Genomic DNA, 26,129 nt, shown 5'->3' on the forward strand with positions numbered 1-26,129 from the left:
CTGATTTATTTAGATTTTCTTTGCATATTTATCGTGTTTTCTGCGGGCTCTGTTCCCAAATATACTTCATTTCTAGCAACGGTTGTTGCACTGTCTGTTTTTAATATGGATTAGTTTTACATTTCAGCTAGCTTTTTATATCTAAATAGCCCTTCTTTTGTTGTTGTTTTGTAGTGATTGAATTATTATTATTTTTTATTTTCTCAACAAAGGGAAACTGAGGTGTTAGGAAGTCATTGAAGCTTCTTGTTTCATAAAAATGGAAGTGAATGCAAATAGATATAACAACAATGCATGCAAATTATTAAAAGAGTATCTTTTTAAAGACACATTTAAACACATTTCATTTGTGTAGCATTCTAGAGTAAACCAGTAAACACAGAGTGGGACTAGATTCTATTTATAAGGAATTGATTGAATCATTCTCTACCTATTTAATTTTCTTCCACAGATATCAAAGATTCACTGATGCAGGCTTTGGCCAGTTACGTCTGTTACCCACAATCCCTGCGTGCCGTCGAGAGGATCCCAGAAGAACAGTATGTGCTAAAGGCCAAGTGCTCATTAAAATGCAGTGATTATCTGGGTTTTTGTTTGTTAAAGCATTACTTGTTTTCAGAAACATACTCGGTGCACGTTTGCAAATGATGATGTGAATGATTTGATAATACACCATTAGCGCGCAGTCCCTTCATAAATGTGTGTTTTTGTGTTAAACAGGTTGTGTCATTCAGATAGCTAATTTTAAAGTGCTACCATGGCACAACTTTTTTTTTTTTTTATTTTTTTTTTTTATGGTTGTGTCATTGTTTTTGATGGTCATGTTTTGTTCTTTTGTTTTTTTTTGTTTGATGGTTGAAGGTTTTGTATTGTTTTTGAAGGTTTTTGCCTTGTTTTGGAAGGTTAGTTTAGTTTTTTTATTAGTTTTTAATGCTTTATCTTTGCTTTTTGTTTTTTTTCTTTTGCTTTGAAAGTTTAGTTTTGATCTTTTGTTTGTTTTTTTGATGATGTTTTTTTTTTGTTTTTTTTTTAAACACTCATTTTATCAATCTGATACCTTTTAAATGATGCCCGATTATGAAAGACCTGTGCAAACTGGTTCCTAAAAATTGTAAAACCAGCTAATTAGAGTGAATCTTGCCATTTTGAGAAAGCTCCTGCAGATGCACGCGCAATGTGGATAAGACAATCTACTTTTTTTTGGATCTGTACTTTATTTGTCAGTGCATTGTCGTTTATCTTTTTTATTTATCTCAGGCGGATGGCTATGATGAGGAACTTACTGGCTCCATATGAACAGAGACCATGGGCTCAAACCAACTGGATCCTGGTTCGTCTTTGGAGGGTACGCTCCATTTCTTTTAATGCCTCAGACAACCCCCCACCCCCCACTCCCTCTTTTCTTTGTATCTTCTACTTGCCTTTCCACTCCTCCCATTATGCCATTAGATTCCAGCTCAGAATAGGGGCATTATATCAGAGCCATTATACAGCATATCTCCGCTGTTTCCATTCAACATTATGAAATGGGCCTGACAAACCAGCTACTCCCATTTAGTTGTTTAACATTTATTCTGCTCTCAGTGCACAGAAAAATGGGTGAATTGTTTTGTATCTCTTAAAGAAAGCATTATTGGGTTTATTCATCCGCAAATGTATGATTATGGGTCTGTTCTTGATCATTTTAAGAGTTTCTTGGAGGATTGTTCTGTTGTTGTCGTCGTTTTAATTTATGATAAAAATCACAGATTGTTCAGAAAAGACACGGTCTTTCCCTCAGCTCTTTTAGGCCACACGCACTGGCTAAAACGGGTTGACACTTATTTTCTGAGTTCTTGAACATGTCCTGTACACTTTTTATCGTTAACCCGCTAACCATGGGTTAATGTAGTCATGGGTTATTTAACGCAGCTTGATTATTTACTTGAGTAACAGTCGCATTCTACAACAAATGTATTCCCGACCGTACTGAACAACTAGTTCACACTGTTTAGAGCTTAAAAAAATGAATTTGAATGCTGTTGTCACTCCCACGGCTTTGCAGGCTGTACGTGGTCTTATATTTTATTCCTCCTGTCTACAGGGTTGTGGCTTTGGCTACCGGTACACACGTCTGCCTCATCTGCTCAAGACCAAACCGGAGGACGCCAACCTGCCCAGCCTGCAAAGTGAGTGGCTGTCCTGTCTTCCTCCATCTTTATTTTCAGCCCATCTTCAAACTTAACAGTGTTTCCTGAAAACCTATTCTTTACTTTTCTGCACTCTTTTCTTTTTGTCATTCTCTCTCTCTGGCTTTCTCTCTTCCCGTTGTCTTTATAGTTGTTGTATAATTTGATATTAATCAAATGTTTTATAAAGATTAAATAATTGTAATATAATTAGGATGATCAATGATTAACTAATAGCATAGATCAATATCTGAAGAAAAGCCCCCAAATGAAGATCATTCAAAGGCATTACATTGAATATGATGAAAGCATTGAATAAACTGGCTTTAGAAGTGTACGCTAATACAATCTATCTGAGTCTGTCACGTTAAACTCACTTTTATTGATGCCCCACAATGCTTTACCAGTCAATAACCCAAAAAACACTAGATGCAGAGACTCATTTATTTAAGCTGTCAAAGCACAAAACTCGTTAATCATCATAACCACATCATAAATAGTAATATCAATCATTAAAACGTTTTTTTCTTAGAAATTTCCTTGAATGCTGTCAGCAAATTAGAGTACGTTTGTTTGTTAGATCCTTGCTAGGTATACCAATACTGATATGAAGCTACCATAGCCTTACTGTTGTAACAATAACCGTTATGTATGCCTGTATTTTTTTGTTTGTTTATTTACGTATAGCATTCATTTATTCAATGAAAAAAATGGTTAAGAGCTTTGCAGATTTTGCCAAATTGAAGTTGGTAGTTTGGTGCCAAATGTTGGCTTCTAGTTATCGATACAATTTTACTTTTATATTTCCATACATTTAAATAATATTTATACTTTATTACTATATTGTTGATAGCAGGATTAAATGATTGAGCTTAATGAATGCAGAATGCAGATTGGCATTATTTCATGTCATACTGTAGGAAAAGGTCCAAATTATGTCATTTCTGTCTGGGTATCACGACTAAATATTCAGTTTTTAACATTCCCTAACAGGGTTGCAGTCGAATTAATTTAATATCATTTCAGCAGTGTATGTACAAAAGCTGCATGCACATTTGAGTGAGTGGACACTAAGATTACTATCTGTTTTGGCACCCATCTGACATCAAATGATGTTTGTTCTTTGTTCCTGTCCCTGGGATCTACATCCCCACTGACATTATTAGGATGTTTTTATACATAATGTAGAAGACAGAGTACAAATGCTGTGATTTTACTAGAGCGGTTTTGACACCATGCCGTTCTTCTGAGTGACTGTAAAAAGTCTCCTTGCTTCTAACTCATTAAAGTCAAACTTTGCACCTTCATGCACACACACAGTCTCATTGAGGACGTGCCTATTAACTCGTCCGTTATTTCTTTCAGCTGCCTGCCAAATCAATACTATCCAAGAGACTTTCCATTAAGTCAAACCATCCATTGCATCAACAGAGATATTTCCCTTTATCAATTTACTTTAAAGCTCTGAATTTAATCACTCACAGTTCATTCCAGTCTATTTTTTGAGTACATAAAAGATGACCCTCTCAGTGTATTGGCAGGTCCTTCAGGAAACAGTAATTCTGGATGGTAAAAACACGTGAACTGACGTCATGCAAGTCTCTTGTTGCTTTTAAAGGTCAACATGAAACATTTGCGACTGATTTTTACTTCGGTAATGTGGCGTATTTAAGAGGGAAACAGGTTCTGTGGGACTCTATATTATCTATCAGGAATTGATTGGATTGTCAGAAGGGTCGATTTGCATACCAGACAAGAGGCTTGTAGTGCTTAATCAGGAGGCCAATGCTTAGCAGAGGGAATAAATTGCAAAGTTGTCTTTGTGAAAGGACACTTGTCTTGACACTAGAGCTTGTCTTGTACTTGATGCATGAATTCCTTCCCTGGTCTGATGAGTCTTGTCTCAATGCTAATTTCATATTTTTCCACTCTCATTTGCATGACGCCCAGGGGATTTGTCAATTGCTAGCTTTCAAAGTAAGTTTTGTTCCCATTTGGTAGTTTTCACCTTTTTCTGACCCTTATTAAACATTATCCTAAGTGCCAGTCTGCTGTGATGTAGCCTCAGTGACTGATGCAAGCCTAAATCTGGCTCAGAGCAGACTTAAGCGTTTAGGATTGTGTCCACATGACCATTTACCCAGTCTTAAAACTAGTTATAGCGCCGTTCTGTACCATTTTAGTCCCTTGTAGCCATATCTTGTCCTTGCCAGTAGTTTGCCCCCCCCCCTCCCCCTCCCCCTCTGTAATTGTGCCAATTATCATGTGATTAATGTGTCACCTCTGTGTCCTACTCCAAATTATTAGTTAATTATGCTGCTCAAAATTCTGGCCACAGTCCAAATTCAAATATTTATCAGAATCAACATTTTATACTTGGTTAAAAATATACCAAAAAATGCAGCTTCCACCTAAATATCGTAGTCAACTAGTTGACTCAGTGATCTGGTTGCAGTAGGTCCCTGGTTTAAAAGATAATTATTGAATAACAACCAAATTTACCAAAGGAGGCTTTAAATCTCCAGTCCTCAATTGTAATTGCATGGAAATGAACGACCAACAGATTTGGCAAAATATATCCTTTTGTGTTTCATAGAAAAATCAATGCAGGCTTGAGTTGACATGAGGGTGAAGTAATCTTTTAAAGGTTTTCCCATCCATTTTGTTTATCGGATCCTACCTTAAAGCAATTTCAAATTGAATTGACTACGCAGTAACAGTGATTGCTTGCCTCTCAATGCCTTGAGTTCTGAAACATGCGTGCCGTGCCATAGCTGCCTACTGCCTGGTCTCGCTTATGGCCTTTCTTTCTATCTTTATTCCTGCCTTATTGCCCCTGAGCCCTTATTTTCCAAGCTGCCACTTACACGGACTTCATCTAATTAAACATAAAGGTTGCATCTCTATCGGAGACCTGCACCTCAGCGTCTAATGATTAACTTTATTTAGAGCTTTATTGCCATTGCTTGCTCCTGCTTTTAACACTGTGCTACAAAGCTTTTAGTATGTTTGCGATCGCTGTACTTTTCTAGATAAGGTATTAAATTACCCAGTGTCCTCTTTGTGTGCATATAATGAGAGAGAGTGCCCTTTGTGTGTTTACCAGATGCGGTCAGATAGCAGTAATAGAACGTCAAGGGGGCGGGGGCGATGATTTCCCATCAGCCCTCTGTTTTGTGGTTTAATTACTTTGTTATTTGGTGTCGTCATTCTGTTCCAATGCAATGTGCAGAACTTGTCGTTTTGTCTTATTATTGAGTAATCATGGTCATGGGTTGAATGAGGAAAAAGTTTTCATGGAAACATGGTTTTCATTTGCTTCAAGGGGTTCTCATGTGATCTGAGATTATTATGACTAGACAGACTGGCCTTTTGTAATAGTGATTGTGATGAAACGACCGCCTCCCCTCTCATCAGCACTACCCCATCCCTTCAGTTGCCTGACCTCAGGGCACAATCACGATCCCTGTTGGGCAGCGGTAATGATGCATACCTGAATAGCACTTCATCACTCCTGCCTTTTAAATACAGAGCATGCCTCTCTTCAAGAGACTGATCTCTTCCCTAGTGCATGCCCAATGGTTTCCCTGCATGTCCATGGAAAGAAGCGGGAAGGGAATCCCATTTCACCATAAGTAGTCACCTTACTTGCTTTCCAAGACAAGGTACACATTTCAGCTGACTGACCAAGAGACCAGTTGTGTGATGAGGAGTAGCTGAAGTAACTAACACCTCATCATTGTTGCCTTTAAGAGCATATAACGTCTACCCTTGAGAGCCCGATCTTTTCCCCAGTGCATGCTCAATGGTTTCCCCCTAGGTCCAGGAACAGAGTGGGAAAAGAATCCCTTGACACCAGAAGTAGAGTCGGTTTACGCACTTTCCAAGAACGAGCTAGACCAACTAAGAGGCCGACCATATGATGAGGTGCATCTGTAATTATCACCTTGTCACTGCTTCCTTTAAATGCAGAGCATGCCTTTCCTCAAGAGACTGGTCTCAATGCTGCATGTGTTCCTGTAGGTGCAAGAAAGGAGCTGGCAGTGAATCCTACACTACCGGAGGTAGAGTTGCCGTACCGAGTTTCTGGGGCAAAAACACATGTTGCAGCTGACCGATCAGCTCACTTTGAACCTCGTAGGGTCAAGAAGGGTGCTGGCATCTAGTCTCCAACTGACTGGCTTACTTTCCTTGGGAAGCCAAGTTTTCACACTGTCAGAAGAAATGTGTATAAATTGTACCTTCAGGGTAAAATACCTTGCAACTGGGGGAGAAGTCTCGGGTAAACCTTTGTGCATTTACAAGATACAAAGGACTACCTTTGAGGGTACCACCCAAGTGTCGTGCTAAACGAAAAAAAAATTCTGATGGTATACGAAACCTACCAACTTTCACATTCCAGGCTTGGATAGGAGAGTATGCCTGAACCTTTATTAACACTTCTAGATTTTCATGGTCCAGTTAAAGTGAGGACACCACATGCTCTTTCAGTTCAACTTCATTCTCCCATGTACGCTTGATTTCCCTTTTTTAATGTTTTAAAATCATTTCCAATAAATGCCTCTCTTTGCCTCTTTATCTGTCTTTGCTCATCCAGCCACATGATGTAAGTGATGTTAGTCTGGTTTTATTGCAAAGCAAGAAGGTATTATGATCACATTAAGAACACTGTATATCCTAAACTAAGGGGGGAAATACTGGTACATTGACTGGTCCACATTTTATCGTATTCACAAACAGAATGCCATATAGCCATTTAGGCATGGCCTAAATTATTTGTGAAGTGACTATTGATAGTTTTTATTATTATTATTGTGATACTTAAGATTTACGAAAATAAGATTGACACTCTGTATTGAATAAATGTGCTTTTCCCTGATTGGTTACAGAGCCCTGTCCATCACTTCTGCTGCAGAGACACATGGCTGAACTCCTTAGTCAAGACAAAGACATGGCTGCCAGTTTCCTCAATAGCGTCTTAAACCAGCTCAACTGGGCCTTTTCCGAATTCATCGGCATGATACAGGAGGTAAGAAACTTTTGTTGTCTCACCACCTATCTTCTAATATGTAAAACAAATAGAAAATTCAACCCCAAACTCCAGAAGCCAGAAGTGTCAACCCACTAAAACAAACAGCATTTTTTTGAGAGCACCAGAGAGCCAGAGTAAATGTTTCTTTAACCCTTTAGAACCTGAAGCTAAAATAGGTGTTTTTCACACATTTTGATTTTTTGACTATAAAATTCTAAAATAATGTACTATCTTCATGTGCAAGGTGTCATCTTTTTCAGAAAAAGATTAGCTTTCAATAAATTACAGTTATTGACCATTATTGTGTGTGGTGAGTTTGTAAATAGAATTATTTACAAAAAATTTTTTTTTTCTTTATTTAGAAAAAAAACAGAAAAATCACAAACGAAAGGAACTAACATTTTAAAGTTGAAAAATGAAGTATAATACATCAGATACAAGTCTTTTTTGTGACATTGGGTTGCACAGTTTTCATTTAGGACACTTTTTTTCATACACGCACACATACAAATGCGTCCATTCATAGGCACGCACACATACACATGCATACACCACATGTAAAGATACGTGAAAGAGTAACGGCCATCCGCCTCCCAAGTTTAATTAAAAATCATCCCAATCCCCTCTTCTGCTGTCTACCACTTCTTTTGCGATGTATTTGTTAGTTTCTTTTACTATTTTATGCAACCCAAAACACTCTAACCTGCCGCGCTTCGCATCTCTCTGTTCAAATCCTTCCTTCCCGCTCTGCCAGAAAGCTGCTGTCATTTGCTGACGGAATTTCCGTTATAAGCCGTATATTGCCGAAAAGCGCATGTTGTCTACTGTCAGGGGCAATTGGAATGGTTTTGATAGTGCGAACGGTTGAAGAGTTACGGTACAATGAATACAGCTTGCTGGTCTGTGTCGGCGACGACACAGCCGGTTCTAAAGGGTTAACTAAAACAGCAGTTTTTTTTAAAGTGACACTATTATGCCATTTTAAAGGCTCCTAATTTTTTTTTTGGAGGTGTCCTACAACAGGACATTTCATTTTCTCCTAATATACATTGCACATCACCCCATTTTTCAATGAGTCTCAAACGACTCGACGGATGAATCAGTCTTTTTAAATCCCTCCTTTCTGTGAGCCTACTCTGCTCTGATTGGCCAGATGGCCCAGTCTGTTGTGATTGGTCTACCACTTTCAGCGTATTTCGGGAGCTAAAAGCCCATTACCATAACTAAACTTAAGTTCCGTATGAAAGCTTCCTAAAGCTCACCGATTGTTCACACTGTAAAGACAGTAACGATGACATTGCTAACCTCCATCGCAAGGACGACTTGAGCAGGACGTTTCTCAGTAATACACTACTGAGTTTGAGGTACATTATGAGATGTTGCAACTGTAATTCCTCACCATCAGCATTAACAAGAGTGTCCATCAATAAACCAATGTGTATATTTCTAATTTATTGCGGTGCACATGCGGGAAATGTATCAATAACGGTGCATACATTAGTACGTTAGTGATTGTACGTTAGTGACTATCGTGATTGCCTGATTTAACATAAACGTTTGTAAAACAAATCTTGCTCCATCCTTTATCTTTACTCAAAATAGTAAGAACAACAGACAATCTGCATTAATAGACACAGTTTTAGGTAATAGTGGCCCACAGCTGATTAACAGAAGTATTGCAGTAATACAGTAATAACGTGAGTTAGCCGGTTAGCAGGAAACTTACACAATATAAAACACAAAATGATGTATTTTAATCACCCATTCGAAAATATATACATCAATAATTATGCAAGCTGGTCCAAATAAACAGAGTACTGATCCATCTTTCAAGAGCAAGTGGTTTCCGAATCCCACGTTGAACTCAGAGATTTGAGAAGCAGTCGTCAGTAAAATGACGTTTGAGGGCTGGTCAAGTTATTCTCGGGCAGACAACGTACAACATAGGCGGGCATTATGCAAATGTCTTTTCTAGTTACATAGAACCGTCACGCAGTGGGTTTCGAATTACAAACGTCTCGTTAAGGCGGTTCAGAGTCGATTCTTTCTTTTGGGAGACAATAGCTTTATTTATCGTGCACTTTCGACTATATTACACACTGCATGAAAGAGAATATTTGAAAAAAATATAGGGGCACTTTAATATAAGAGTTAAATCAAACTACTGGTTTAAAACTGTAAGGCTAATTTCCTCCGCCCGCTGATTAGCCCTGTAATGCTGTAACTTTGCACTAACTCAATCAGAGCCTGTAAATTATTTATAATGACAATGTAATCATGACTTCCACTTAATATTTGAACTGAATTACCATCATCTTGCATTTTCAGAGTAAAATGATTCTTTGCATAGTGCAAGTTACTTAGTCTTTGAAATATTCATTAGCTTTTGATTGTGTCGATAAGAAGTGCCTAATAACAAGACCTCTGCAACTTTTGAAGAAAATGTGAGTGATGTTTACCCATGCAAATATTAACACCGCAATGCAAGGGTGTTGCTAATGTTTTCTGAGTGTTTGCTAAGGCATTGTGGCTGCCAGGTTATTGCTATGTGCTTGCTTAAGTGTTCTGAGTGGTCTTTGTAGGTATTCCTAAGTTGTTTCTAGGCGGTTGCTAGAGTGTTTTGGGTGGTTGCTAGGGCATTGCTAAGGCGTTCTGACTGGCTGCTGATTGGCAGTTGATATGGTGTTTTGGTTGCTAGCACTTGGTAGGCATTTGCTATGATGTTGTGGGTTGTTCAAAGGGCTTTGCTTGTCGGTTACTGGAGTGTTTTGGATGGTCAGAGTGTTGCCAAGGTACAATTGCTGAGATGTTTCGAGTGCTTATTAGGTGGTTGTTATGAATTTCTTCATGGTTTCTAAGGGCATTGTTAGGCAGTTTCTATTCAGTTAGCAAGCATTGTATGCTTAAAGTGATAGTATGCCTTTCTTCAACAAGCCACATGATTTGAGGTATCGTTCATGTTCGTTGTACAAACACGGATACAGTCTACATTTAATTTATGTATAACCAAAGCCTAAAAGTTAAGATGACATAAAACGCTATTCTTTTGCTCCCTTGCAAGCACTGGTGTTTCCTTCAGGAAATGCAAATCTAGTTTACCTTGCGCTCCATTCACCCCGTTAGCAACTTCATCCAGCTGCACACTAATTTGATAATTTGGACACCATGGAAACAACCTTTTGGGAAGAGTAGCGTGCCGGCCCCTCCCGTGGAAGGGTCATTACTAAACGCAGGCTTTGGAGTCTCAGGGGGAGATACAGAAGAAAGCTAAACCACTATGATCTATAATGGCTGTAAATTAAACCTCAGACGTGAAAGCACTTTCTCACCAGGCTTTATCCTCTACTCTTAAATCAATGTCTTTCAGGAGAGCTGAAGCTCTGAAATTCTGCTTATTGCAGATTGGACTGTGATTCGTATGCTACTTTGCCTGGAGGTTGACTGGCTCTTAGGAGCGCCTTTCATCTGCAATGATCCAGGCATTAAGAAGCAGCGGTCTCCAGGGGAATTTGTGATGTGTGTACTGCCTCAGTTTCAGAGAGCGCTAAATTGGAATGACGGGTAGATGCGGGACAGAATCTGATGAGAATGTCTAAGCATCAAGACACCATTTTTGTGCACTAAATAGTGAAGTTTTATGCCTAAAGAAATGAAGAGTAAAATGTGTTTGGTGCTTATGAAAAACTCACTTACATCATGCTAGATGATTGAGGGTAGTTTACAAAGCATTGTTATCCAGTTGTTTTGAGTGCTTGTTATCACGTTGCTATGCAGTTACTAGGGTGTGCTGGGTGGTTGTTGGGTGGTTGCTGGGTGGATGCAGGGTTGTTGCTGGGTGGTTGTTGGGGGGTTGCTGGTAGGGGTGGGAGAAAAAAATCGATCCATCGATGCATCGCGATTTGCTCTCCAACGATTCTGGATCGATTCTGAGAATTCCAGAATCAATTCTGACTCTGAGCTTAGTTTTTAACCAGATGTGCGATGACGTTGAGTTTGCTTTAGAAACAACCGTTTTCTGCTTGCTTCCAATTCCTCACACACATACACCACTCGAACCTTCCGTAAAATAATCTTTCATAAAGTTCGGAAAGGTTGAAGCGAATTACAAGGACATTCACAGGCTTCATGCATGCGGCTGTGCGACTCCGTGTAGTGGTTTAATGTAGCTACTTAAACGTAAACACAGCCAGTTATGTCTTAAGGGATTAAACGGACAGGACACACCTCATTACTTCTTTTATTTCAAAAGAGATGCGTGCGTGAACGCAGCTTAATAGATCTCCCGCAGTCTATGATGTCATAGTAAAAAACAACAGTAAAGATGAAGAAAAATCACTCACAGTTCTTGAATGGAAAACGTTCAGATAATCTATAGGCTACTGAAAGCACTTTTTGTTTGTTGTTTGTTATATTTTTCTATGCTTTGTTATACTAGTTATATTAGTTTAAAATTCTTAACATACAAAAGTTTTAATAAAAACAAATTAATTTGTAATTATTTTCTAAAAAGTACTTAATTACTTATGTAAACTAATGAATTAATAAGGGGGGGAGGGGGGGGGTTGCTGGGTGGATGCAGCGTTGTTACTGGATGGTTGTTGTGGGGTTGCTGGGTGAACGCAAGCTTGTTCCTGGGTGGATGCAGGGTTGTTGATGGGTGATTGTTGGGGGGTTGCTGGGTGGATGCAAGGTTGTTGCTGGGTGGATGCAGGGTTGATGCTGGGTGATTGTTGGGGGTTGCTGGGTGGATGCAGGGTTGATGCTGGGTGATTGTTGGGGGGTTGGTGGGTGGATGCAGGGTTGATGCTGGGTGATTGTTGGGGGGTTGCTGGGTGGATGCAGGGTTGTTGCTGGGTGATTGTTGGGGGGTTGCAGGGTGGATGCAAGGTTGTTGCTGGGTGAACGCAAGCTTGTTGCTGGGTGGATGCAGGGTTGATGCTGGGTGATTGTTGGGGGGGTTGCTGGGTGGATGCAGGGTTGATGCTGGGTGAACGCAAGCTTGTTGCTGGGTGGATGCAGGGTTGATGCTGGGTGATTGTTGGGGGGTTGCTGGGTGGATGCAGGGTTGTTGCTGGGTGATTGTTGGGGGGTTGCTGGGTGGATGCAGGGTTGTTGCTGGGTGATTGTTGGGGGGTTGCTGGGTGGATGCAGGGTTGTTGCTGGGTGATTGTTGGGGGGTTGCTGGGTGGATGCAGGGTTGATGCTGGGTGATTGTTGGGGGGTTGCTGGGTGGATGCAGGGTTGATGCTGGGTGATTGTTGGGGGGTTGCTGGGTGGATGCAGGGTTGATGCTGGGTGATTGTTGGGGGGTTGCTGGGTGGATGCAGGGTTGATGCCGGGTGATTGTTGGGGGGTTGCTGGGTGGATGCAGGGTTGATGCTGGGTGATTGTTGGGGGGTTGCTGGGTGGATGCAGGGTTGTTGCTGGGTGATTGTTGGGGGGTTGCTGGGTGGATGCAGGGTTGATGCTGGGTGATTGTTGGGGGGTTGCTGGGTGGATGCAGGGTTGATGCTGGGTGATTGTTGGGGGGTTGCTGGGTGGATGCAGGGTTGATGCTGGGTGATTGTTGGGGGGTGGATGCAGGGTTGATGCCGGGTGATTGTTGGGGGGTTGCTGGGTGGATGCAGGGTTGATGCTGGGTGATTGTTGGGGGGGTTGCTGGGTGGATGCAGGGTTGATGCTGGGTGATTGTTGGGGGGTTGCTGGGTGGATGCAGGGTTGTTGCTGGGTGATTGTTGGGGGGTTGCTGGGTGGATGCAGGGTTGATGCTGGGTGATTGTTGGGGGGTTGCTGGGTGGATGCAGGGTTGATGCTGGGTGATTGTTGGGGGGGTTGCTGGGTGGATGCAGGGTTGATGCTGGGTGATTGTTGGGGGGTTGCTGGGTGGATGCAGGGTTGTTGCTGGGTGATTGTTGGGGGGTTGCTGGGTGGATGCAGGGTTGATGCTGGGTGATTGTTGGGGGGGTTGCTGGGTGGATGCAGGGTTGATGCTGGGTGATTGTTGGGGGGTTGCTGGGTGGATGCAGGGTTGTTGCTGGGTGATTGTTGGGGGGTTGCTGGGTGGATGCAGGGTTGATGCTGGGTGATTGTTGGGGGGTTGCTGGGTGGATGCAGGGTTGATGCTGGGTGATTGTTGGGGGGTTGCTGGGTGGATGCAGGGTTGATGCTGGGTGATTGTTGGGGGGTTGCTGGGTGGATGCAGGGTTGATGCTGGGTGATTGTTGGGGGGTTGCTGGGTGGATGCAGGGTTGATGCTGGGTGATTGTTGGGAGGTTGCTGGGTGGATGCAAGGTTGTTGCTTGGTGAACGCAAGCTTGTTGCTGGGTGGATGCAGGGTTGATGCCGGGTGATTGTTGGGGGGTTGCTGGGTGGATGCAGGGTTGATGCTGGGTGATTGTTGGGAGGTTGCTGGGTGGATGCAAGGTTGTTGCTTGGTGAACGCAAGCTTGTTGCTGGGTGGATGCAGGGTTGTTGCTGGGTGGTTGCAGGAGTATTCTGGGCCCTTGGTCATAAGAGCTCACAGTCTTATCCTCAAAGTACGTATCGCTGTCACTGTAAGTTGACTGTCATTGGATCTAATTTTATATCATTCGGTGCAACAAGTCATGCAGTCCCGTCTCAACAGTCTGATAATGTCTCTTTTGACTTTGTGCATCTTTTTATTGTGTCTCTTCATGTCTTCATTTATTCCCTGTCAGATCCAACAGGCAGCCGAGCGACCTGAGAGGAATTTCGTGGACACACGGCAGTTAAAGGTGTGCGCGACCTGTTTTGACCTCTCCGTCAGTCTGTTACGGGTCCTGGAGATGACCATCACTCTAGTGCCGGAAATATTCCTGGACTGGGCCCGCCCCTCCGCTGAGCTGCTGCTGCGCCGATTGGCTCAGGTGAGCGTGATTGACAGCCGAGATGTGTTCTGAAGATGCTGTTCTGGATTCTAAAGCGACATTCAAAACTTGCAAAAGTGCAAAGTAAAGTGAAATTAATTTTATGTTCACCATTAAGATTTTTCTAAAGCAGTTTCATGCAGAACTCTTAGAGTTAATGATCCTGTTTGAAGCAATTGCACTGGCTATTAAACATAAGATTTCTGTTGTTATTTTCTCAGATGCTTGCAATTCACAGGTTTTTCAAAACCTAAATGATTAACAACGCTGAAAAAATTGATGAACCTCATTCAAACAATCTGCTTCAAATGGGTCATATCATGAAAAAAGTTATTTTTATCTTTTGAAATAAGACGTCAGTTTACTATGTAGATGCTTAACTAGACTAGTCTACTGTACGTATGTGCAGTAGTCAGAAACTCTCTCTCCAGTCTAGTGTTATTTTAGTATTATTTATATGCCATTATTTATTAATAATTTGGATTTTAGTTTTAAGTTTTAATCATTTTATTATTTGCTTTTGCCATTTTTCTTTTTTTTTAAGTTTTGAGTTTTTCATCTAATATTTATATTTGATTTAATTTCAGTTTTTAATAGCACAATTAATTTTAATAGATTTAGTTTTTTGTTAACAATATCAACACTGATTCAGTCCATTCAGACTATTTATTGCAACTAAACTGAAGAAATCGCCAAGATTGACATGAACTCATTAACCTTGAGCTCATTAAAAGACGACTGCCTTCATTTACATAGCAACATATGAACATTTAGGGCCCTATCATACAACTGGTGCAATGCAGCGCCAGGCGTGACACGAGTGTTTTTGCTAGTTTCAGACTGACGCAGTTATCATTTTCACGTCCTGTGCCACGTTGTTTAAATAGCAAATGCATTTGCGCCCATGAAAATGAGGCGTGTTCGGGTGCATTGTTGGCGCGTTGCTATTTTGAGGAAACTGAAATAGACTGAGCCATTGAGGTCTTTAGAGGTCTTAAAGGTACAGTTGCAGAAACTCTGTGGTATTATAATGCTTCAAGGTGGGACTTTTTTGTCCATCTTTGCGTTGTACCTGATTCGCATGTATTCTTTTAGTGAATTGGGTGCTTCAGCAGTGGAGACATCATATGAAAAACAAGACTATCAATGGAGGCAATTTGTTTTTTATGAACTCCCCCCAAAATGTTATTAAATTGTAGAGTATAGCCAAAATAGCATAAAGTGCCACAACTCATCTCGCACAAAAAAATCTGTATTGGATGAAAGCTAATGGTCTGGGTTTATTGATCCATAAATGAAGTCATTTTATTAAATGTGAATGATCTTATAAGGGTGATGGAGAAGAGAACAGTCATTATTAGCAAAAGGATGAGAGCCATTTGATGCTTTTTACATTTATGGACACTGTCAATAAGCAAACACTCAAAAAATGTGTGTGGCAAATAGGGCGCACTTTGGTCTCCCATTACTTAAAACCATTAGAGGCACAAATCCCGTGTTGTTGTTTTTATACATGTGACTTTCTACGACCTTATTCTGTTCCCTTCAATTTCTTAGTTTGTCTCAATTTTACACATTTTAGTGTTGACTGCACAACCCAAGTTGTAACAAAAATTATAAAAAAAAAATACCTAAAAATATAGGAAATATCAGTTAACAATATTCATTCATTAACAATAACATAAATAACAAAAATTAATGTTTGGTGCCAAATTATCTAGCTGCTGACTGACAGTTCAATTTTAAGCTAAATCTGCAGGTTTGGAATGTTTGCATTGAACTTTTTTATTTTTTTATTTTTATTTTGATGTACATTTAATGATTATTGCTCAGAAATCACAAAAAATCTGTTTTTTAAACTACTGGTATCTACACATCAAAAAGTGTAGCAACAGGGTTGAAAACATTTGCAAAACATCATATAAAATACATGTAAAAAAAGACCTTATATAATATTTTATTATTTCCATTAATTATCATTACATCCTAAAGTTAATTATCATTTAACATTGAATATTTTCAGTACATCCTCATTCTCAGATGCTGTTTTGTACTCTATTCATGGAAAGCGCCATGCAAATGAGGTGCAAGTGTGTATTGTTCTCGGGGCCACTGCATGTTTTCAAGGCCTCGATTACAGAGAAGAAGGCTTTGAAAGTGTATTTTCCTCTCAGTGCTTACATGAGCTCTATTCCCAGCAGAGCGTCCATTCACCTGCGGCTTGTAATCAGGCTTTAACTGAAGCACACCTGTGAGCGCAGCAGGCGTCCACACGTCCTTGAAGAGCAGAACCCATCCATTTACAACATTTTCCTGTCCCTGAAGGATTTATCCTATTTTTGAATACAGTTAACATGCATTGTGCAAAGTTTTCAAACTTTTTAGAGTGGAGTATATGGCGTTATTATCCTGTCCAATGTCGAGAGCGCATTATTGTAGCGCGAAAGTACATTAATATTATGCGCGAGCGTGAATCTCTCTGCTCGCGCGCGGAATATGATGTGCCGAGCGTGAATCCCTCTGCTCGCGCGCGGAATATGATGTGCCGAGCGTGAATCCCTCTGCTCGCGCGCGGAATATGATATGCACAGCGCGAATCTCTCTGCTCGCGCGCGGGAACTGGGCGCGCGCTCTCAGATACACTTCTCTTGTAAGAATTCTCTCTCTGGGCTGAGTGAGCTCGCTGCCTCGCTCAGAGAATATGCCTGCACTTAAAACGTGTTCAGTGCAATCGCGAATTGCTCCTCTTCCCCAGCTAACAATTTTAGGTTATAAGAACGTTTTCATAACGTTCCCATTAAGTTATAAAAACGTTATTTCTGAATGTTCTAGGGAATTTCAAAAAGTCCAGTTTTTTAGACGTTGTATTAACGTTATTTCTTGGTTATAAGACCGTTCAATTCTCCCGTTATGTAAACGTTGTATTAATGTTTTTTCCTGGTTATAATAACGTTAGAACGTTCAATTCTCCCTTTATATAAACGTTGTATTAACGTTCTTGCTTGGTTATAAGAAGTTATTCAAACGTTCAATTCTCCCATTATATAAACGTTCTCTTAATGTTTTTCTAAGATAATGAAAAACGTTTCATTCAATAAAAAAAACATTAAGAAATGTTTTAATAATTATTAAAACCTTTCTTAATGTTTTTTATATAACAAGGTAGCCTATATAATAGGCCTAGCCTATATGAAGAACCTAAAATAAAAATAAAAAAAGACCCATGAATCATGTCTATAATATGTGTAATGTAGCCTACTCCACTGAAGTCGAGTTGAATTGAACCCAAGTAGGCCTATAGTTTATTCCAGTAAACCGATTTGGGTTGAAGTGACCATATGAAATTAACATGAACATAAACTTGGACTAAACATAGAATCACCAACAATGGTACAGGGAACAAAGCTAGACAAGAGACAATGGGAACACAAGGACAAGGATTATGACCAAAAACAACCACAAGTTAAAGTTAATTTAATTTATATAGCTCATTTTTACAACAATTTCCAAGTTTATGTTTATGTTAATTTCATATGGTCACTTCAACCCAAATCGGTTTATTGGAATAAACTATAGGCCTACTTGGGTTCAATTCAACTCGACTTCAGTGGACTACATTACACATATTATAGACATGATTCATGGGTCTTTTTTATTTATTTTTGTCTTAATTTTAAAATCTGAAAGTTCTTGTTTTAGGTTCTTCATATAGGCCTATTATATAGGCTACCTTGTTATGAATGAAACGTTTTTCATTATCTTAGAAAAACATTAAGAGAACGTTTATATAATGGGAGAATTGAACGTTTGAATAACTTCTTATAACCAAGCAAGAACGTTAATACAACGTTTATATAAAGGGAGAATTGAACGTTCTAACGTTATTATAACCAGGAAAAAACATTAATACAACGTTTACATAACGGGAGAATTGAACGGTCTTATAACCAAGAAATAACGTTAATACAACGTCTAAAAAACTGGACTTTTTGAAATTCCCTAGAACATTCAGAAATAACGTTTTTATAACTTAATGGGAACGTTATGAAAACGTTCTTATAACCTAAAATTGTTAGCTGGGGAAGAGGAGCAATTCGCGATTGCACTGAACACGTTTTAAGTGCAGGCATATTCTCTGAGCGAGGCAGCGAGCTCACTCAGCCCAGAGAGAGAATTCTTACAAGAGAAGTGTATCTGAGAGCGCGCGCCCAGTTCCCGCGCGCGAGCAGAGAGATTCGCGCTGTGCATATCATATTCCGCGCGCGAGCAGAGGGATTCACGCTCGGCACATCATATTCCGCGCGCGAGCAGAGAGATTCACGCTCGCGCATAATATTAATGTACTTTCGCGCTACAATAATGCGCTCTCGACATTGGACAGGATAATAACGCCATAGGAGTACCCCATGACACATTTTAACACTCACACCTTCTTCATTAAGGAACAAATTTGCCCCCTTAAATCGAGTTTCCAGTGCATTTATAAATACCTTTATACAATAAACAATAAAAGGGTTAAATTTGTGCTAAATCCGCACTTTTACAAAGGTACATTGTCGAGAATGGCAGTAATGTAGACTGCATGCCATCTGTCATATGCACCGTGCTTTTGTGGATGCAATCAGTTTTGACCGCAAAAGATGAGTTCATTTGATTGGATGGCATGTATTTACGGCATTTTATCTGCTAGAAATGCATGCTCAGTTTTAGTATTATTTTAAGGGGGGGTAGAATTAAATGAACGGCAAACTCAGCAACTGTTTGGTGCCCTAGTTTGAGAGCCACTGTGCTATAGTAAACGTCAATGATCGCCGCCTGACAGCTTGGTGTCTCTGGATTAAATTCTTGGCCGCAGGATGTTGAGCCCATGAGGTGTGCTGAAGAAGCGAAGGGAATAATCATTGCAGTCACTCTGATTTACGACCAGATGTGTTTGGTTTGCTCTCTGAAATCTGTTGCTGTTAAAGGAATAGTTCACCCAAAAATGTGAATTTTGTCATTTACTCACCATCAGGTTATTATAAACCTGTATTGCATTGGTTTCTTCTGCGAACACAAAGAAAGATATTCTGAAGAAAGTTCATACAGTCAAATTCAGTGGGGTGTAATGTTTTGTTGTGTTGGACCCCATTGATTTTCATGTTGTGTTGTTTCATCTTGTTTTGTGATGTTTTATTGTAGGGCTGTGCATCACCAACAATCTGATGATGCGTATCAGGATGCAGGGTCTACGATACTATATATTGCGACATATTCTATAAGAAAGGCGATATATATATATTGTGATATTTCTTGCTTTTTTAGGAAGAAGAAAGTTGTGTGTTGTTTCATCTTGTTTTGTGTTTTTGTTTTGTTTTGTTTCATCTTGTTTTGTGTTTTTGTTTTGTTTTGTTTCATCTTGTTTTGTGTTTTTGTTTTGTTTTGTTTCATCTTGTTTTGTGTTTTTGTATTGTTGTTTCATCTTGCGTTGTGTGATTGTTTAGCTTTGCTTCATTTTGTTGTTTCATTTTGTTTTGTGTTTTTGTTTTGTTTTGTTTCATCTTGTTTTGTGTTTTTGTTTTGTTGTTTCATCTTGCGTTGTGTGATTGTTTAGCTTTGCTTCATTTTGTTGTTTCATTTTGTTTTGTGTTTTTTGATGTGTTGTTTCATCTTTTTTTTTTTTTTTACTTTGCTTCATTTTGTTTTATTTTGTTTTTGTTTCATCTTGTTTTGTGTCTTATTGTTTTGCTTTGCCTCGCGTTGTTTTGTTGTATGTTGTTGTTTCATTTTGTTTTGTGTTGTTTTATCTTGTTTTGTGTTTTTGTTTTGTTTTGTTTCATCTTGTTTTGTGTTTTTGTTTTGTTTTGTTTCATCTTGTTTTGTGTTTTTGTTTTGTTTTGTTTCATCTTGTTTTGTGTCTTATTGTTTTGTTATTTCATCTTGCGTTGTGTGATTCGTTTCATCTTGTTTTGTGTTTTTGTTTTGTTATTTCATCTTGCGTTGTGTGATTCGTTTCATCTTGTTTTGTGTTTTTGTTTTGTTTCATCTTGTTTTGTGTTTTTGTTTTGTTTTGTTTCATCTTGTTTTGTGTTTTTGTATTGTTGTTTCATCTTGCGTTGTGTGATTGTTTAGCTTTGCTTCATTTTGTTGTTTCATTTTGTTTTGTGTTTTTTGATGTGTTGTTTCATCTTTTTTTTTTTTTTTACTTTGCTTCATTTTGTTTTATTTTGTTTTTGTTTCATCTTGTTTTGTGTCTTATTGTTTTGCTTTGCCTCGCGTTGTTTTGTTGTATGTTGTTGTTTCATTTCATTTTTTTTGTTTCATCTTGTTTTGTGTTGTTGTTTTGTTTTGTTTCATCTTGTTTTGTGTTTTTGTTTTGTTTCATCTTGTTTTGTGTTTTTGTTTTGTTTTGTTTCATCTTGTTTTGTGTCTTATTGTTTTGCTTTGCCTCGCATTGTTTTGTTGTATGTTGTTGTTTCATTTTGTTTTGTGTTGTTTCATCTTGTTTTGTGTTTTTGTTTTCCTTTGCTTTGCTTCATTTTGTTGTTTCATTTTGTTTTGTGTTTTTTTTGTTTCATCTTGTTTTGTGTCTTATTTAAATGTGTTGTTTCATCTTGTTTTGTATTTTTGTTTTCCTTTGCTTTGCTTTGTTTTGCTTTGTTTTGTTTTGGGTTTTGTTTCATGTCGTTTTATCTTGGTTTTGCTTCGTTTCACTTTGTTTTCCGTTGTGTTGTTTCATTTTGTTTTTTTGTTGTTTCATCTTGTTTTGTGTCTTATTTTTTGGGAGAACTGTTTCCTTAATTAGGAGAAATTTCTCATCTCTTTTTTTTATGTACTACATTTTGTTTTGAATACATTTTTCATCTTTTTTTTTTGTCTTGCAGCTCCTGAACCAGGTGTTAAACCGAGTTACAGCGGAAAGAAACCTGTTTGACAGGGTGGTCAACTTGCGTCTCCCAGGTAACTCTTACCAATTTCCTTCTTTTGTAATAAATAATCCTACATTAATGCAAATAGAAGCATTGAACATGAGCTGCATGTTTAGCACGCACTTGAGGATGCACTTGAATTCAATTATATTTCTGAAACGCTTAGTGTGCTGTGCTGAATTTAAACCTCTCAGGTATTTCGGTTCGCCCTTGATCGTGTCCCCTGTGAGCCGAAATATGGTTTGGTGTAATCTAACAGTCAACTTTTCACTTGTTCCTTTTATAGCAGCTTGTTTCAAGTCCCAGAACAAATAAAAAAGAATTTGATAAGCGTCAAATTTGAATTTGACATCACCTCTGAAACCCTTTCAGAAGTTCGGAAAGTCAGCCTTGCACGCTCAAGGAATGATATTAGACGAATAGGTCAAGAGATTACACGGCGAGTTTGAAAACATAATCCAATTCAGGAAACCATCATCAGGACAGTTTTCAGCCTTGACACTGAAGAACGTTACATTTATGATAAATGAGGTTGGGTTAGGACTCATGTTGGGTCAAACATGTAGAATGGTTGACAATGCTGATTTCTAAGTCGGCTCATGCAGAGAAAGAATTCAGCGTTGTCAACCATTCTGCCTGTTTGACTCCATCTGTTAGCAATGCAAGTAAAACAGTAAGACGATAGAGTTTTATAATTCTTATGTTGTTGATATCTGGGAATGTTTTACCAAACACAGGACCTTATAATGACAATACCTTAGATTTTAATGTTCCTACTGATTTTAAGTCCAGATCAGGTTTGGGTTTTATTCATATTAATGTGAGAAGCTTGCTTCCAAAGTTGGATATGGTGCGTATCTGGGTAAAAAATACCAATGCTGACATCATAGTAATATCTAAATTTATGTCAAGGATAGATTTGAAGCTACTATATTACTATCTGAATCAGTGGTTAAACAATATGAATTACTAGCTTTAAACCTCATTGTTTCTAAATCCGTACATCTCACAGTAGTTGGTTGCTATAGACCTCCTTCGGCTAATAACGATGCCATTTCATCTCTGATTCACACAGTGACTTCACTGAATTATAAGGAGCTTGTTCTCCTGGGTGATTTTAATGTGAACTGGTTGCAGTCAGCCTCTGATGGGCTTTTAATTAATGTGTGAAACTCTTAACCTTTCTCAGCTAGTTGAGACACCTACTAGACCATATTTGAAGCCAGGATTATAAAAAGTCAACATTAATTGATCTTATTTTTACTAAATGTTCCACACAAATATTCTATGGCTTCTGTATAGCCTATGCAAATGATGTTAGTGGTCGTTGCCACAGTTAGAGATTCAAAATTACCTAAGCAGAAATCACGTATTATTGCAAAAAGGTGTATTAAATATTTTAATGAGCAATGTTTTCTCCAAGACCTTGCTCTTTGGGATAGGATCTTCCTTATCCCCGATGTTGAGTTAGCCTGGCAATATTTTTATGATGGATTATACATCTGTTCTTAATAGAGGCATGCACTATTTAAGAAAGTTAGAGTGAAAGGGAGCGATAACCCTTGGTTTTCCACAGCAGTGTCCGTTCTTGTACGAGAGCGGGATTCTGCTTGGGCAAAAGCTAGGCAAACTGACACAGGTTCTGATTGGATTTGACATTGTTTTAGACAGCTTCGAAATAAATGTACAGTCGCCGTTAGGAAAGCTAAAGCTGATTATTTTATTGCAAAAACTACAACAAATTTAAATAATCCTAAGAAATTTTGGCAGAATATAAAGTATATAGAAGGGGAACAAAAAATCCTCTGATTTTCCTTCATGAATAAATACAGATTCTACTAGCATATCTGATAAAGAGCAAATGCTTAATTGTTTTAACAAGCACTTTATTGCCTCTGGGTCATTATTTGAGATTATTACTCCATCTTTTGCGCTCAAACAACAATTTTGTTAGTGCAGAAACTTGTTTTAAAAAGGAGGAGTTCACCTTTGTACATATCAAGAGTTCTGAGATATAACAGATATGAGTTCTGATATCCATAAAGCTCTTAAGTCGCTGGATATAAATAAATCACCGGGACCTGATTGTGTGGAATCTATTTATTTGAAATTAGCAGCTGATATTATTTCGACTTATATTTTTAATCTTTCATTAGATACTGGTGTTATTCCGGAAATTTGGAAATCAGCTTTTGTTGTTCCGTTATTAAAAGGGGGAGATCCCACTATACTAGATAATTATAGGCCAATTTCAAAGCTTTGTGTCCTATCAAATATTTTAGAAAGTTTTATTAGTGACCAGTTGACCTGTTATTTGAATGTAAACAAAGTTTATCTAATAATCAATCAGGGTTTCGTAAAAAACACAGTACTACAACAGCCATTTTGAAAGTTTTAAATGACATTGTGGGATCAGTGGATGAAGGTGATTATTGCGCTTCCCTTTTTATTGATTTGTCAAAGGCCTTCGACACAGTGGATCATGAAATATTGCTGCATAGACTAGAGAGTGTTGGCTTATCAAATCATGTTGTTTTCTGGTTCAGAAATTGTGATAGAACTCAATGTGTTCAGGACTATTGAAGATTGTTAAAGGTGTTCCTCAAGGATCTGTGTTGGGACCTCTTTTATTTACGATCTACATAAATAGTCTTATGATATTCAAGATGTTAATTTTCACTTTTATGCAGATGATACTGTTATGTATTGTGGTGCTCCTTCTAAACAGCAAGCGTTGCTTAAGCTTCAAGTGGCTTTTGATGTTATTCAATCACGGCTTCATACACTAAAACTTGTTCTGAATGTTGATAAAACCAAAATTATGTTATTTTCAGGCTCTAAAAAGGTAGTAGACAATCTTATTCCTCTCCAGACTTTACGAGGTCATGCGATTGAGTTGATGAGACATTATCTTTTGGCTCTCACATAACTCATTTGAAGAAAAAGTTAAAAATAAAGCTTGGGTTTTATTTTAGAAACAAGTTTTGTTTTTCATTTAATGTAAGAAAGAGTTTAGTTTCTGCAACTTTTTTGCCTGTTCTTGATTACGGCGATGTGGCGTATCAATTTGCTTCTTCTCGTCTTCTGTCCTCTTTGGATGCCGTTTATCATAGCGCGTTCAGATTTATATTAGATTGTAAAACTTTAACTCATCATTTTATATTGTATAACAGAGTAGCCTGGCTCTCTCTGTCCATTAGAAGGAAAATGCACTATTACCTGTTTATTTTTATATTTATAAAAATATTCAGGGGTTGTTGCCTTCGTATCTAGGTTGTCTAATTCAAAAGAAAAGTGTTGGGAAATATTCCCTCCGGTCTGAAAATTGTTTTACTCTTTCTGTTCCACTCTTCCATTTGTAAGAACTGAACTGGGAAAAAGGGCTTTTATGTATGCAGCTCCGTTTGAATGGTACATGGTTGTTTAAGAAATGAAAGCTACACACTCCATCAATTAGAGTTAGAAGAACTGATGCCAAACACATAACATGCTAGAAACATAATAATCACTGCAATAATGATCCAATCATAGACTCCTAAGCTTTTGCCTATTTAAAACCAAACAGCAACTTTTTTTTTAACCGAGCAGTGCACATATACTGAAGCATTTTGCAAAAAAATATTGTTGCTCCATGACAGCTATAAACTTGTGAACACACTTTTGCTATAATTTAACCAGGGTAATTACAATAAATCACTTTTTTTTAATGAATCAAATACATGTAGTGTGTGTGTTTACTGTATATTATTACAGTACATATATTAAAGTGATGTTTCAGATATACATATATTTACACATTTATATATTTACAGTTTGTATTTGATTTTAAACGACAATGGTTGTCTTAAAGAAAGGTAAACAGTCAATATTACATTTTATGTTTATAAAAACAAATCATTTATATCAATACTATTTGAGAGTGAAGTTCAAATAAACCAAAGGGAATTGCAAAGAAGTCGAACAGATAGTCCTGTCCTAAACTCATGCCTTTGGTTGAGTCAGTGTCGGGCTGATTATGATGCTTAATTCACATATATTATGTATTTTAGCACCCTTAGATTGCTGACCAATCAGCATCCAGAACCAGATCTGTTTTGTAATAACATATACTACCTGAGCCACTAATAAAACCATGTGTTATTATCTGTGTAGGCCTGGAGAGTGTTGACCACTACCCCATCCTGGTGGCTGTTACAGGGATATTAGTGCGCATTCTGGTCGACTCCGATAAACACGGGTGAGTTCATGGCTTTATTTCTCCGTCTATATTATGGGATTTCCATATTTATGGGCATACTTACTGACGCAGACTAAGACAAACCAAGCGTCTGTTTTATTTGTTCCTGTCTGGATTCGGTCCGTGGGACTCCATGACTTGTGTTTCTGGTTCAAGAGCCATTTTCCTGTTCAAAGAGCACATTTGTTGTGAGGAAATGGGCACATGGCAGAGGTGTGTGTGTCTTGGCATGAGTCTGAGTTGGACAGTTAAATTGCACGCGCTGTTGCCTGAGGGAAGTCTGACACCCACCGTGTCCCTGTTGTGTGTCTGTGGGTCAGAGCAACAGCTCCTGTTGAAAGAAATGAGACTTCTGAGAGACCCGAGGAAGGACAAACGGGGTCTCCGGTTCATCACGAGCGCTCTTGCTCTTAGGATTTCTTTTTTTTTTGTTTGTAGTTCTGGCGTTTGAAATTGAAATCTATAGGCTGAAGGTTTATGGCAATTTTGTTCTTTTATTTATAAAGTAATTGTATTTACGATCAGAATTCACACTACCACTTTATTTAACACTTTTATGCACCAAGGATTCATTGGATCGATCAGACGTGTGACAGTAAAGACATTTATAATGTTACAAAAGATTTTGATTCCAAATAAATGCTGTTCTTTTAAAACTTGCATTTATCAAAGAATCCTAAAAAAAAAGGATCACGGTTTCAACATAAATATTAAGCAGCACGTTTTTCAACATAGATAATAATCATAAATGTTTCTTGAGCATCAAATCATCATATTAGAGTGATTTCTGAAGGATCATGTGACCATTAATGATGCTTGAAATGCAGCTTTGATCACAGGAATAAATTACATTTTAATATATATATATATATATATATATATATATATATATATATA

At 38.4% G+C, this 26,129-nt stretch overlaps 1 protein-coding gene across 3 annotated transcripts in view; it reads left to right on the top strand.

Annotated features, from left to right (window-relative positions):
• Nucleotides 1-26,129, top strand: part of LOC130093454 (E3 ubiquitin-protein ligase RNF123) — a 155,886-nt gene that overhangs the window by 39,337 nt on the left and 90,420 nt on the right. For all 3 annotated transcript variants that reach the window (XM_056260564.1, XM_056260566.1, XM_056260565.1), the window contains exons 29-35: nucleotides 452-539; nucleotides 1,258-1,345; nucleotides 2,084-2,168; nucleotides 7,058-7,197; nucleotides 13,899-14,087; nucleotides 20,951-21,026; nucleotides 25,148-25,232. In XM_056260564.1, coding sequence (XP_056116539.1) covers nucleotides 452-539; nucleotides 1,258-1,345; nucleotides 2,084-2,168; nucleotides 7,058-7,197; nucleotides 13,899-14,087; nucleotides 20,951-21,026; nucleotides 25,148-25,232 — 751 coding nt within the window. The remainder of the gene's footprint in view (nucleotides 1-451; nucleotides 540-1,257; nucleotides 1,346-2,083; nucleotides 2,169-7,057; nucleotides 7,198-13,898; nucleotides 14,088-20,950; nucleotides 21,027-25,147; nucleotides 25,233-26,129) is intronic.

This window comes from Rhinichthys klamathensis, unplaced genomic scaffold, assembly GCF_029890125.1.
Source record: "Rhinichthys klamathensis goyatoka isolate OS25496 unplaced genomic scaffold, OSU_Roscu_1.1 h1tg000009l_1, whole genome shotgun sequence".
NCBI lineage: Eukaryota > Metazoa > Chordata > Actinopteri > Cypriniformes > Leuciscidae > Rhinichthys > Rhinichthys klamathensis.